The 13344-nt window shown below is 43.1% G+C and overlaps 1 protein-coding gene across 1 annotated transcript in view; it reads left to right on the top strand.

Moving 5' to 3' along the window:
• Positions 1–11771, top strand: part of cdh22 (cadherin 22) — a 53497-nt gene extending 41726 nt beyond the window's left edge. Inside the window, exons 9-12 of the mRNA XM_076141102.1 lie at positions 1754–1871; positions 5029–5178; positions 5472–5573; positions 10759–11771. Of these exons, the coding sequence (XP_075997217.1) occupies positions 1754–1871; positions 5029–5178; positions 5472–5573; positions 10759–11279 (891 nt within the window). The 3' untranslated portion in view covers positions 11280–11771. The remainder of the gene's footprint in view (positions 1–1753; positions 1872–5028; positions 5179–5471; positions 5574–10758) is intronic.
• Positions 11772–13344: the final 1573 nt, after the last annotated feature.

Genomic DNA, 13344 nt, shown 5'->3' with positions numbered 1-13344 from the left:
GTAATCTTTAACAGCGACTCGTCTGATACACGATTACACAATTACTACTGGTAATATAACAAAGCCTTAGTATTTTGTTTATTTTAAGTTGTAAATCGTGTATCATACTAGAGCAGGAGTGAACACAGACTCATTAGAGTGCCAATCCAATACTGACTCTGTCTCTCAATTATGAACTTCAACAGGTTATTGATTAGACCAGGATCCCTCCTCCTCCTCCTCTCCTAACAAACCTACACACTTTCGATTCATTTGATTGTCCAGTTACAAAGATATTGACAAAATGTAACTCTTGTTATTGCGCCACCATCAGGTTGATTCTTAGAGACAACTCATGCATGAGATACAGCACGGTGGTGTAGAATGAGCCCAGGCCAAGTCAACTTTAGCTGCTCATTATAACGCAATAGTTAGGAATATGAAGAAATTAAGCTTTAATTTACAATACAATCAATTCAAAAGTTGTCGGAGGACACAAAAGAAAATACAAAGTGGTTGGAAAGCCTTGTTAGGCACAAATGGTCTATATGGATGGATGCAGATAGACCAAAATAATTCTATGACTTATGGTTAAAAGGTTATAGGTAGAATCTTCCCTTGAATCTTCATGAAAACCATTTGATAAACAAACAGGCAGACAAACCAACATCAATATTCCCCAGCAATTATAATGTGTGCGTGCAGTGCGAGTGATGCAAAACGTAGACGCACACACAGGCTGAGATGAGTGGGATGTAAAGTAGCTGAACGTATTCCAAATTAAAGGCAGAAAATAAAGACTCGCTCATCTCCAATAAATTTCTGCGGTGTCGGAGCTCCTCTACTTCTGCTGCCAGAATGTAAGAATGTTTGTGTTATTGACAAAATGATGCTTGGCCATCTGTGCTGCATGTGTGCCGCACTCGGTGACAGGCAGCTCAAATATTCTGATATTTGTGACGCTTATGATTTGCTTCTTTGAAACATGTTGGAAGCGTTCTGATTTCTGTTATCTGCTGTCAGTACCTGCAGTGAATAAAAAGATCAGACCTGGGAAGTAAGAGAAACATGTTGGCTGGTGTTTTGTATGATTGGAGGAAATGCAGCCAGTTGACGTGATGTGAAAATCCTGTTTACCAGCTTGTGGCCGGACTCTGGCTGCAGAGGAACACAAGCACAGGATGATGGATTCTCACTGAGAGGCCCGTGTTCAGGTGAAAAGATCTCCAGGGGCTTTTTGATGTCTGCAGAGCTCACGCTGAATCCTATCTGTCCACATTGGGTCCACAGAGAGACCGTAAAAGATTGGCTGGCACTTGAGAATGATCTGTGAATGCACCTCGCCGTCATTACATTACATAGGGAGCTACAGCTTTACCTCAACACAACAACAACACACACCTTTCTTTCTTCCTTTCTTCTTCCTGTCACATTATGTTTTTATGTAAAGCAAATATTAAAGTAAACCCAGCAGTCTCGCAGAGTCTCTCTGTCCTTTTCTGATCCCCTCAGCTTTCCAGCATGGCGTTAGAGACAGTTTCATATTTCTAACATTCGACATTGTCATATTGCTGTGTCAAATTTATGGAGAAAGATGTTTCTTATCTCTTTTTGACTGTGGCCCCTTCGCACTGTTACTTTTACTGTCAGTTTCTTAGTCAGTCGCATCCAAAGACTCCCACGCCCTCCCCACCCTCCATGAGAGCGGGACTTGAATCTGTGATATGTTTTGAGGGAATCTGACAAAATCCCTCTTTTTCTTCTCTTCTTGCAGCTAATCCACACCATCAGTGTGGTCGATAGAGACGAGCCACAATCTGGACATCGCTTCTATTTCACCTTGGCCCCCGAAGGCTCCAGCAATCGACACTTCACACTGTGGGATGTCAAAGGTGAGATGGCACGGGGGTCAGCGCATGAGGTCGTAACGGAGGGATGACATTTGAGTAGTAATGCCGATGTCATTACAGGTGTAGCTGTGTTGTTGTGGTATGGTAGAACAAGTGGTACAAGTCTGTAATCACCGCTGGGTGGAATTTGCAGTTGGTGGGCGTGGATTTGCAATGTAAATGTGCAGAGGTGCAGCAGGACTGTTTCACATCCAAACCCTCAGCATGTCAGAGGCTCACTGCTGCATTGCATCTCTTGAAGTAGCAGAGATCATTGCCACGCACAAACACGCTCCGGTTCGTCTTCTCCAGCTTTGGAGACTTTTGCTGCTTCAAAAAAGCAACAGCTGGTGGAATCATTTCCTTCTCATTTACACACCTTCTGCTTTTTGCTTACATTTGCTTCAGAAACTATAAACTTCAACAATAAACGGCAAGGAAAATGTAAAGAACATCGCCTGAGCACCTTTGCCACTAGAAGGTACTTCAAAAATATATTTGCCACACGTGTCTAAAGCAGTACGTCTGGCAGTATAAATACAAGCTCTATACTGAGACCTTTTTAGAGCAATAAGCTTATCATTCCTTGTCATTAGCCTTGAAATGTGTTTAGTTGCTCAAACACTTAAAAAGGCATTGAACTTTCCGTTCCACTTAAATGTTTCAGTGTAAGTGCCATTATAAAAATAGCATGATGTTTCTTCTTAACTGCACAATGAAAGGCAGCGCAAAGATCACCACACTCCTCAGTCATGCTCCTGTGTGTGTATGTGTGTTTGTTCGTTGACACAACACTGCCTACACACATGCAGATTCCTCTTTTAGAAATGTGTGTTTAAGTGGATGTGACATCCGACTCAATCAAGATTGATCTGACACCAGGGAAAATGTCAGGGGAGCGACCCGAGTCAAGCGAAATGTCACAGCCAAGTTTACTGCAGACACACTCCAGTACACACATTGCACAAATACACAAACGCGCACACACATTCGCACACATAGACGTACAGAAATAAGTATGACATAAGGATGCCTCTAGCAAACTTTTTCAACTCGGCACATTCACATCGACTCACATGCTCAAATACACACACACACACACACACACACACACACACTGGTCTTCCTGCTCCCACCTCTCTGTGATCTGTTTCCATGGACATGTTTCTCAGTCCGTCACTTCCAATGCTGCCGCTGCTTCTTTCCCTCATCATGGCTCCACATTGTGGTCCTTCTCTAAGCCTTAATGCACAATGATGAGAAAGCTTGTTGTTGTCTTGCCCGTGTTAGTAAGCTTGTTTAACGTGTTGCTGGCAGTCTAGGGAGGAAAAGCTGTGCTGTAACGTGACGGAAACAACACGCTGTTTCATGACAAATTGCCACTGAGTTGCCTTGTAAATCTCATAGCTCACACTTAGAAGGAAGACATTTGAATTTGTAAGACATTTAAGCCAATAGTGACAAATATGAAAGAAAAGTGGAAAGAGTTAGCTCACATTAAAATAAACGCCATTCTAGGAAGTAGATATAGCCAATAAAGAATTTTAAAACCTTTCTCCCCCTGCAACACGCTGCAGAGTTCTTCATCCTGTGGATTTCGTGGTCAAAACCGAGAAACAAAATTCTCCAAAATCAGGTGATGCATCGCTTTTGCTTTTAGCGGCTCAGTGTTATTTCCTTAATATTCATTATTTATTCAGCCTGAAAAATAATATCAACAATGCAGAAAGATAAATCTGGGTGGAAGTAAAAATATATTTTTCAACTTACTTTGAGGACTCTGGCACACAAACGGGTCATTTGCATGTGCTCTCCATTTTTCTCTTCACTTTCTATTACTGGAAGCAAATCCTGAGTTGTCCTTGTTTACTGTAAACTACAAGTGTCCTCTGGCAGCAACAAACACGACTTTAGGATGAACGGGGACATAAATTACAGGTAACATCTGTCTCAACCAACTTCCACCTTTTGATGAATGTGGGCATTTTTCTGTGTAAAAGCTGATGTCAATAAATAAAAAATATACACATTATACAGTCAGATCCTCAATCTTTATACCCTATATTATCCTTTAAAGTATATTATAGATTTCCTTGTCAGTCCTGGTCCTGTAAATACATATAAGCAGCCTTTTCTTGTACTTTACCCGGCGTTAAGTTTGATAAATCACACACACTTCATCTTCATGTGCATTTAGAGTTCAGTGCATTTGTGGTAATTCATTGTTGGAGGTTATTCAAGTTAAACTTTGCACTGTTGATGAAGAAAATCTATTTGCCAATCTATATTCCTCTATAGGTTTTGGAACAATTTGTATTTTTTTTTAGTTTTTCTAAAGGCGATGCTGTGTTAATGTCAGAAGGACAAAGTCAGGGTCATAACATTCCCGCACATAAATGGCAATATGAAGATTGTTCTCCGTGTGCCAGAGAGGCAGGAGGGCACCGTGGATCATGGTGATGTATGTCCGGGGAGATGGATTGCTCGGTATCTACTATGCAAGTCTGCCCGCTGAAGCAACTCTTACTCTATTTGTCAAAGCCTCCTCATGTATTCCGTGTTGCATTTGTCTACGTCTGCAGAAGAGCTCATATATACAGCGCTGAAGTTTAATTTCAAACAGTGGCTCTCTCACTCATTTTCCCTCCTGGTTTTATTTGATAAAAGGAAAAAAAAAAGGGAAGGGGCTGATAAATGTGAATATCACACAGGCAGGCGACTTTCCTGGTAGAATTATTCAACTTCAAGTTAAACCTGACAATCCTGACACTGTTCTTCTTGTCCTTGAAGTGTGTGTTATGGCCGATGATTTATTTAGACTGAGTACAGCAAAGATGGTTTGTCCTCTGACTGGATGCTTGTCTATGAAATGTACATTCTGTGTTTATTGTATGTTGAATATGTCATAAGAATGTACTTAACATCTTCTACTGTCACATTTTCAAATCTATAATTCATCCTGACATGTTACAAATGATCATTTTGTGTCAGAGTCTGCTTTTACTGCCCATTTCCCTCCCGCCTTTTAAAACCACACGTCTGTGAGCAGGGAAAAAGGTGTTTAAGTCTTCAGAAACTTTATCACTGGTGTCTAAATCTCCTATTCTCTCTTTTTCTCTTTCTCTCTCTCTCTCTCTCTCCCACACACCCACCCACCCAGATAACACAGCGGGCATCCGCACTCAGCGATCAGGCTTCAATCGCCATGAGCAGAACACCTACTTCCTGCCCATCCTGGTGGTGGACAGCGGCCCTCCCTCCCTCAGCTCCACCGGCACGCTGACCATTCACGTCTGTGGCTGCGACCCAGGTGAGAGCCCAGAGCTGCGTTGTCACCAACATCATCGCCGCTGTCATCTTTCTCGTTTTCTGGACAAATAGCCCAAAGATCACACTGAAACCCATTATGTGGGTCAGCGAACATTTCTTATCAGCTTATATCTGTGGAAAAGCAACACGGACATGCATTAAAACGCTCCCTGCAGGGATGTTCAACTGAAAATGTCCACATAAAGAAAGAAAGAAATGCAGTGCGCTTTTCATGCGTAGTGTAACCATGATTAACCCCGGGTGTTGACCTGATTCCTTATTCTGTACTTACAGAGGGAGCCATCCAGTCCTGCAATGCTACAGCCTATGCCATGAGTGCGGCTCTGAGCCCCGGGGCACTTATAGCTCTGCTGGTCTGCATGCTCATCCTCATAGGTAAGCAGATGGATGTGCTGGTGTGTGGATCGATGAGTGAGTGATGGATGGATGACAGATAAGCACATGTCAGTTGTAATGTTTCAGGCGATTTCAGCTCCCTACCGCTCGGTCACCGCTTGTATTATGTTGAATATGTGGAATATTGGAGTCACAAAGGGAGACGGAAGGCAAAAACCCTTGACTTTCTGTTTTCTGCTCATGAAACAACACGCAACCAAGCGTGTTGCTTTTAATGGATTAGCCACTTTTAGACGTTATCTATATTTCAGCACTGCAATTCCATGTGAGATGGCAGAAAACACAAACAAGAATGACACAGAAAAAGGGAGATCAATTTTTCATCTTCCTTTCATGAGTGACTTGAATGTCGGACATTTGGCTGCTGCCTCTGCGGCGGAGTACAGATGACGCCCGGCTTTATGAATTATATCAACCCACTTTGATGTATGGGAGGAGATGGAATGAATGGAGGGTGTGGTAGATAGAGCAAACAGCAAAGGAGCTGCCTCAGCACTCGTAGCCCTCTGAAACAGCCGGCTTTAAATAGACAAGGCTTTCCAGACATCATCTGAGCTACACACATGCACGCACACACGCACGCACGCGCGCGCACACACACACACACACACACACACACACACACACACACACACATGCACACACATGCACACACACACGCACGCATGCACACGCTCACCCTCTCAGAGGAAGAATAAACCGAAGAGCGTCGTTATTGTCATTTCTGAAATTTTTATGAGTTTGCTCCTGGTTCTCTGCTTGTTGTGTGTCTTTGCTGTATCCCCGCTGCTTCAGTGACACACTAACCAAAACCCTGTCACAGTGTTTTGTCTCCCCCACTCATGTCTCTCACACATTTACATCATGCGGGGTGAGCGTGTGTGTGTGTGTATGTGTGGGGGTGCATGATGTGACACTAGGCGGCTTTAACTGTGACATACATTGCTATTTCTTTTAAGAGCTTTTTTCTAATGAGGATGGTTAAAACTGTCTCTCCATTAAGCCAAACGTATACTGGAGTGAACTCCCAAAGCAAAGCATCATTTATTCATCACGGTTATATAAACCTCCACCAAAAACAAAACGCAGAAATCTGAGGCAACGCTGCCAGCTTTGGAAAAAGTGTGTTATTAGTAGGAGAGTATTGTAGCTTTGGTATTCTGAATGAGGCAACGACCCGACAATAGAAGATGAAAAAAACATCAAACTGAGAAACTGACCTTTATAGCTGCAGTGTAGATTTAGAAAAAAACACGACAGCGATATTTTGATATTATTGCTCCTTCCATTTGAATTCCTTTGGTGTCGGTGTCACTAATTGTGGGTGCACGTGTGTTGAGTGATGCTGATTGATTGACTGACAGTGGAGTGAAGTGACTGCACCTGATGGAGGCACTGAGGGGCCGGCTGAGCAGAGCAGAGGGCCCCTGCCAGTCATTATGCAGACAGTAATATCTCTTGGCTGCAGGGCCGGGGATCACAGGGGTGAGCTGTGTGTTAACAGCTATCTTGTGGTGTGAATATCAGGCTGGAGTGAGCCGTGTGGCAGCAGCCTGATCCACTGCACATGGCCCATATTTCCCTGCTCCTCCTTTGCCCACTGTGCACACACACACACACGTTTCGCATGTTCCTGATCATGTAGCACAGCTCATGTGTGACTCTCTCTAGATTTCCTTACTACTGTACGTGCCCCCCTCCTACACACACACACGCGCTACCATAAAACCAGCCAGGCAGCTTTCGTCGTCTCCTGAGGCTGGACCACCTCTATTATATCAATTGTCGGATGATGAGAAAAATGAAAACAAATTTCTGCTTAATTACCCTACAAACAAACAGTCTCTCCATCAGTTAATTTATAGATGTGATGAATCCATTCCAGCGTATCGCAGCATCTGCATGCATCCATTCCAATTACCTCCCATCTGCCTGTGATGAATTCCTGGCCTGGGGCACCCGGTGCAGCCCAAGGGTAAATTAACCGTCTTGTCAGGAGCGTTTATCGGAACATCTGTACACCTGGGAACCAGCTTTGTATGTATAGGAGGCATCTATACACTTGTACACATGCTTCTTACAAGGTAAACTCTGTGCGTGGCGTCGTGCTTCGCCTCAGGTGCACTAATCTCAAAGTTAAATAGCATTTAAGTGGCTTACAGTTCAAGCGTCTGAATCTGAAGCATGAAAGAAGGAAGTTTGCCTTTGCTTCAGACTAAACATGCACATACCTATGTCAAGATACCTGCCTCTTATTTTGGCTTCTGTCCTACGCTTGGTGTTTAGAAAGAGAGCACAACAGCACTAAGAGAAGCCGCTGACCTTAACAAAAGAGTTTATATCATCAGGGTTTCTAGTACTTTGCACATTAGTGTGAATTTAGAGTAATTGTCTTAGTGCCTGATTTGTATGCACAGCATTGTTTGCCACAGTTTACCACAAACCATGACTGTTTCCTCAACCCCACAGCAATTATTTCTCCCTATTCATGAAGGAGAAGAATAAACACAATCACTACAGACACTGGCTTCACAATAGAGCCCACCGAGCGATGTGAGAGGAGAGCGATTACCCATTATTAGCCTGAAAAACTGCATCAAATCCCCATGTAGGTTCTCAAGTACAGCTCTGTTGGCAAGAGACGCAGGGGGTGTTTTCTCTGCACAGGTTATATTTCAAGCCATTTACACTAAATGAAGACAATTACCAGATCCTGCAACAAGTCCATTTGTACAAATGAACAATCTCGCGAGCAGAGCTGAAACAATTTGCTCTGGAGAAGTTTGCACGAGGACAAAAGCGACAAAGTGCCAAGTGTTTTGTAGTCACATCCTGACTCCCAAGGTCACTCTGAAAGACTACATTTGTCCGTGAGCTTTTCCCATGCACGCTAATGTGTGTGCTTTAATGTGTGAATTTCCTGTACACAGCACGTAAAGTCCTGCCATCCATCTAGTTTGAGTGTTAAACGATGTGGGCATATCCCATTTCCACAATGTATGGATGAGTGTGCTTGTGGCTTTACAGCATCAAACATTCTGTGCCGTCCTCAGACAGCACCGCTCTTATTATAATTGATGGTCTTTTTATCCCGGCAGGCTTGTAGGCATTTGTTTTAGGCAACAGGCTATCTGTTCTTAAAGATGCATGGTGCCCACTGCCTAATGATGTATCTAACTGTCCCTTTGCCGTCAAACCCTTTGTTGTAGTCGCCCTGCTGAAAGATAGGAGCAGGGATAGTTCCCACGGTAACGCAAGACATCGTTTTTATACATTCAAATGCTTTTATCCATTTTTCAAACGTTTACTCGCATATATTGCAAAAACATCCAAAACAAAGTTGCAAATTGCCTCTCGATCCCCTGAAGGACTGTCCCTCTCTCTCACACACACACACACACACACACACACACACACACACACACACACGCACACACGCACACACAAACAGAAGAAGTAACACAATGCCTGTGTGCTGTGGTATACTCTGTCCTACAGGCTACAGGGATTAATGAATAATTAACAAATATAATATTCTCACTTCTTTCAGGATATCAAAATCTTAACATCCACAAATGAATCACAACAATTTCATACCGGCTGTACTTTTAATGCATCAGCTAAAATACAAAAGAACAAAATGAATTCACTCTAGTACTCACACTATGAACTATTATAATGTAGGCTTATGGGATGTGGAGTGTGTTTGCTTGCAGAGGTGTGTGTGTTTGCATCTCGGGTAAGGAATCAAGCCGTTTCAAAAGTGTATTTGCACAGGCTCAATACCAAAATTAATTTAGATTTCTTTTCATCCATGAATGGAAGTGAGCATTAGCGCGCTCATATTTCTCTGTGCACATCATTTATTCCTAATTGGCTGTTTACTGTGTGTTGTATAATCACTGAAATTGACATTTGATGTTGCTGAAGCAGAGTCTAAGATTAATCTTGCCAAGTTTTCAAAGTAAAAGGCCCAGGGAAGCCAAGGTGAAGTCAGCAGGTGGGTATATGAGCTAAGTAAGACTTGTTTAATCACAAATGTAGGCAGTAATTAAAAGAACTCTGCTGAAATTAGAGCCTCATTGATTTATCTGTGCATACAAGCGTTTTCCTTGTGTCTCATTAGTTCATAATGTGATCAATCTCAATTGTATTCCAGTTTTAATCAACTCTTATTTTTCCTAGCTCTTTCTCTCTCTGCTGAAGCTTCAAACCTGCAAACTCTTGTTTTTCACCTTTCACTTGGAAAAGTATTGGTACACATTTTGGTCCCTATTAAGCTTTTTGAATCAAATATCTGTGAATATCAATGCTCATACATTTGAAATGTAAAACTTGATAATCTATCATCATCTTCCCTGCAGCGTCGCCTTGGAAGTGCAACAGAAGTTACAGTGTCAGTTCAATAGTTGCCAACTTTTTGTGCAAGTTCTGGATTTTAGTCTCTACAATTGCAGCCTGCATCTTTATGTGCAGAGCCAGAACTCAAACATTCAGTGTGATTATGGAAATTGGAACATACCTGGAATACCCTGAAGGTTTTGGAATCTGGATGTCATTAACATTTAACATGAAACTACTCCTTTTCGCATAAGTTCTTCCAACTTTGAGCCTGTTTGTAATGCATCTCCAGACCTGTCAGGGATCTCTAAAGCATTGCAGTCATTACTATTTTTAACATCCCTTGATTTGCCTGCCTCCAGACCTGTAAAGGCAATGATGCAAAGATATCTTCAAAAATACAATATACAATACAATATGCAGTATGACACTTCAGCAAGAAAAGCACGCACATGACAATAACTTGCACTGAGAGAACACACTTGTGTCCAAGGTCACCAACAACATGCTGAGTTTCTCATAATGCACCAGAGTGTGCTGGTCATTGGAGATTTGTGTGATTAGTTTCAGATCAGTGTGAATGTGCACTGCAGAAATAGCTCCTGGTTCCTGCGGTGCAAAAGGGGCAGAGTTCCTGAAAAGGTTCCTGCAGTGGAGAAGCACCTTGTTAATGACATGACATTTACATATAACACCTATTTACTGTACCTTTATGCTATATTGGACCAAAACAAGTTCCATCATTCTGTAGATTTGTTGTTTGACACAGAATGAAATAATAACCGGGCTGTCTCTCTTTTTATCTCCTTTGTTTTTCCGCCAGTTCTTGTTTTGCTGATCCTCACCCTGAAGCGCCACAGGAAGGGCCAGAGGATGGCGGAGGATGAGGAGGACATGAGGGATAATGTCATCAAGTACAATGACGAGGGCGGAGGGGAGCAGGACACGCAGGCCTACGACATGAGCGCCTTGAGAAACCTCTACGACTTCCCCGAGGCCAAAAGTTGTGACTCTGGGGCGGAGCTGCACTCACTGCCGCAGTGGGCACAGAGCAGCCAGGCCGGGGCTGCAGAGGGACTCGGGGGAGCAGACTTCTCCCTTTTCAAAGGCTACATCCGTAAGAAGGTGGAGCAGGCTGATAATGACCTGTCAGTGCCTCCCTATGACTCCTTCCAGACGTACGCCTTTGAAGGAAGCAGCTCGCCGGCTCTTTCGCTCAGCTCCATCCACACCCTGTCCACCACATCCGAGCAGGATTTCTCCTACCTCAGCGACTGGGGACCACGGTTTAGGCAACTGGCAGGCTACTATGCCCCGGGAAACCCTGAGGAGGAGGGTTCCTAGCATAGCCTTGTCCCCTGAGAGACTTTAAATCTCCCCTCTGCCCTCTTCCTCCTCCCCCTCAACCTACTCTGCCTCCTCGTCTCACCCGCTGGCCATCAAAGCCAGCACTGTGTACTCCTAAAGGACAGAGCACCACATCTTTATCTCTCTGGAAACAAACTCACAATGACTTTCAGTTCAAGTTTCTACTGCAGTCTGAAAGCTCCAGCGATGATATGAAAATCAGGAAACCAAGAGACATTTTCGGCGACCATTTCTTTACAAAAGGAAACATCGGACGTCAGTGGAGCGAGAAGACACTGCTGCCCCACTTTGAGAGGCTATTTTACCATTTAGATATGTCTCACGGGAGGATTTTCACTCTCTAATCATAGACGAGAACCTTTTTTGTAGAGTGAGATTTCACTTAAGAGGACTGACATTTAATAACCCAACAGGGTGAAACAGTTTACCGTGCCAAGGCAAACGTGTCTGAAACATATGTATTTATTAAAGGAGGAGATATTTATGTATTTATTTGTTTTTATGTATTTATTTATTTATTTGCCCTGTGGTCGCAACAGTGATTCCACCCCTTGAACTTTGCAGAAGAATGAGGAGGAGGAGGAAGAGGAGGAGGAGGAGGAGGAGGAGTAGGAGATAAAGAGAGGGTCGACAGTGAAGTGGAGAGATGGAGACAGGAGGACAGTGAGGGCAGAGGACTCCACTCCACACAGAGGCAGAGGTAATATTTGGGTCATGAGTAATTGCATTCAAGGAAATATTTGTATTTATTTTCTATGACCACTTTTGTAAAAAGGGCAAGTAGAGGAAAGGAAAGGATAAAGAAAAAAATAGAGGGAACACATAGAAAGAGAGAGAACTGTGGGACAAAGAGCTGCCACTTCAGTCTGAATTGTTGGAACTCACACACTTTTTCTGTATTTTGGTGATTCATGAAGATGTTTTGCAAAGTCACATATTGAGGACAACTGTGTGTTAACAGTTTCTTTCCTTATTGTTTCTATAGCCAGTTGTAAGGCAATAAGGCACAAACCGCAACCGTGTTTTCAGACTGAGAAGAGAACGACTGTTTCCAGTGGCCGGCTTTGAACCTCCGAAATTCATTTCAGAATCGTGTGTGAATGTGTAGAATTGGTTTGATTCATTTTTTATATGCCGTGAAATTGGATTTGTTTTTGATATATTTTTCATCGGGGGGGCGGGGCGGGGGAACCAAGGACAGATGCGTCGGTTGCGGTACAGCAGTAACACGTGATCATCGGACCGGCCAGTCCCATCCGTCTGACATCCACACAACCTATTCAATGTTGCCCTTACCTTGCAAATGTATGGAAAATGTAAAAAATATTAAAATAAATATTTAAGTTCTTTTGTAAAAGAAACACGTTTGTGTGTGACGTGCCTAAAATGACTCAGTGAAACAGTAAATCAACCAACCATGATAAAGTGCATCCAGCATCTGTGTGCCTAATTATTGTTTTGTCACTTGTGTGTTGAAGACGTCTGTTTAATTGTGAATAATTGTGAAGCCACCTTTTGTTTACTCCAGGGCCAGATTCAAAGTAGATGGCAACAATGGAAACAAACGGACCATATGACAGGCCGCAGCCAAACAAACATGATCTCCTCCGTGCTGGACTCGCCTGACAAACTAGTGTAATTGTCCTTGTCGTCAGAGGATACACAGGCACAAAGGAAGGTGCTTTCATCTCCATGATCTGCTGTTAAACTCCTCACGCTGTGGCTAAGATCCTCCTTGGGGTTCTCTGACTTCACTGTTCTCTGATCGATTTGAAACGTCAACATGATGGCAAAGTGAAGCTTTCTGTCCGTCTGTCTGTCTGTCTGTCTGTCTCTATCCTTCTGTCCATCCATCCATCCCATCTCGCTTATTCGACGTGGCTTCTCCAATTTTATTTACCATAGATCATATTTGACTTGCAGCTCACTAGAAGGTCCTGAAATATTTCCATTTTAAGAACGTCTTAGCAGGAGTTCAAAGTAGGAGGTAAATGATCCGAATTATCATTAGCGTAACTTAAAAATATCTTCCGTATAAAAA

This window comes from Genypterus blacodes, unplaced genomic scaffold (genome assembly GCF_046128005.1).
Source record: "Genypterus blacodes isolate CSIRO-AG114 ecotype Tasmania unplaced genomic scaffold, CSIRO-AGI_Gbla_v1 ptg000017l_1, whole genome shotgun sequence".
Taxonomy (NCBI): Eukaryota; Metazoa; Chordata; class Actinopteri; order Ophidiiformes; family Ophidiidae; genus Genypterus; species Genypterus blacodes.
The sequence above is the reverse complement of the archived record's forward strand: the minus strand, read 5'-3'. Positions and strand labels throughout refer to the sequence as shown.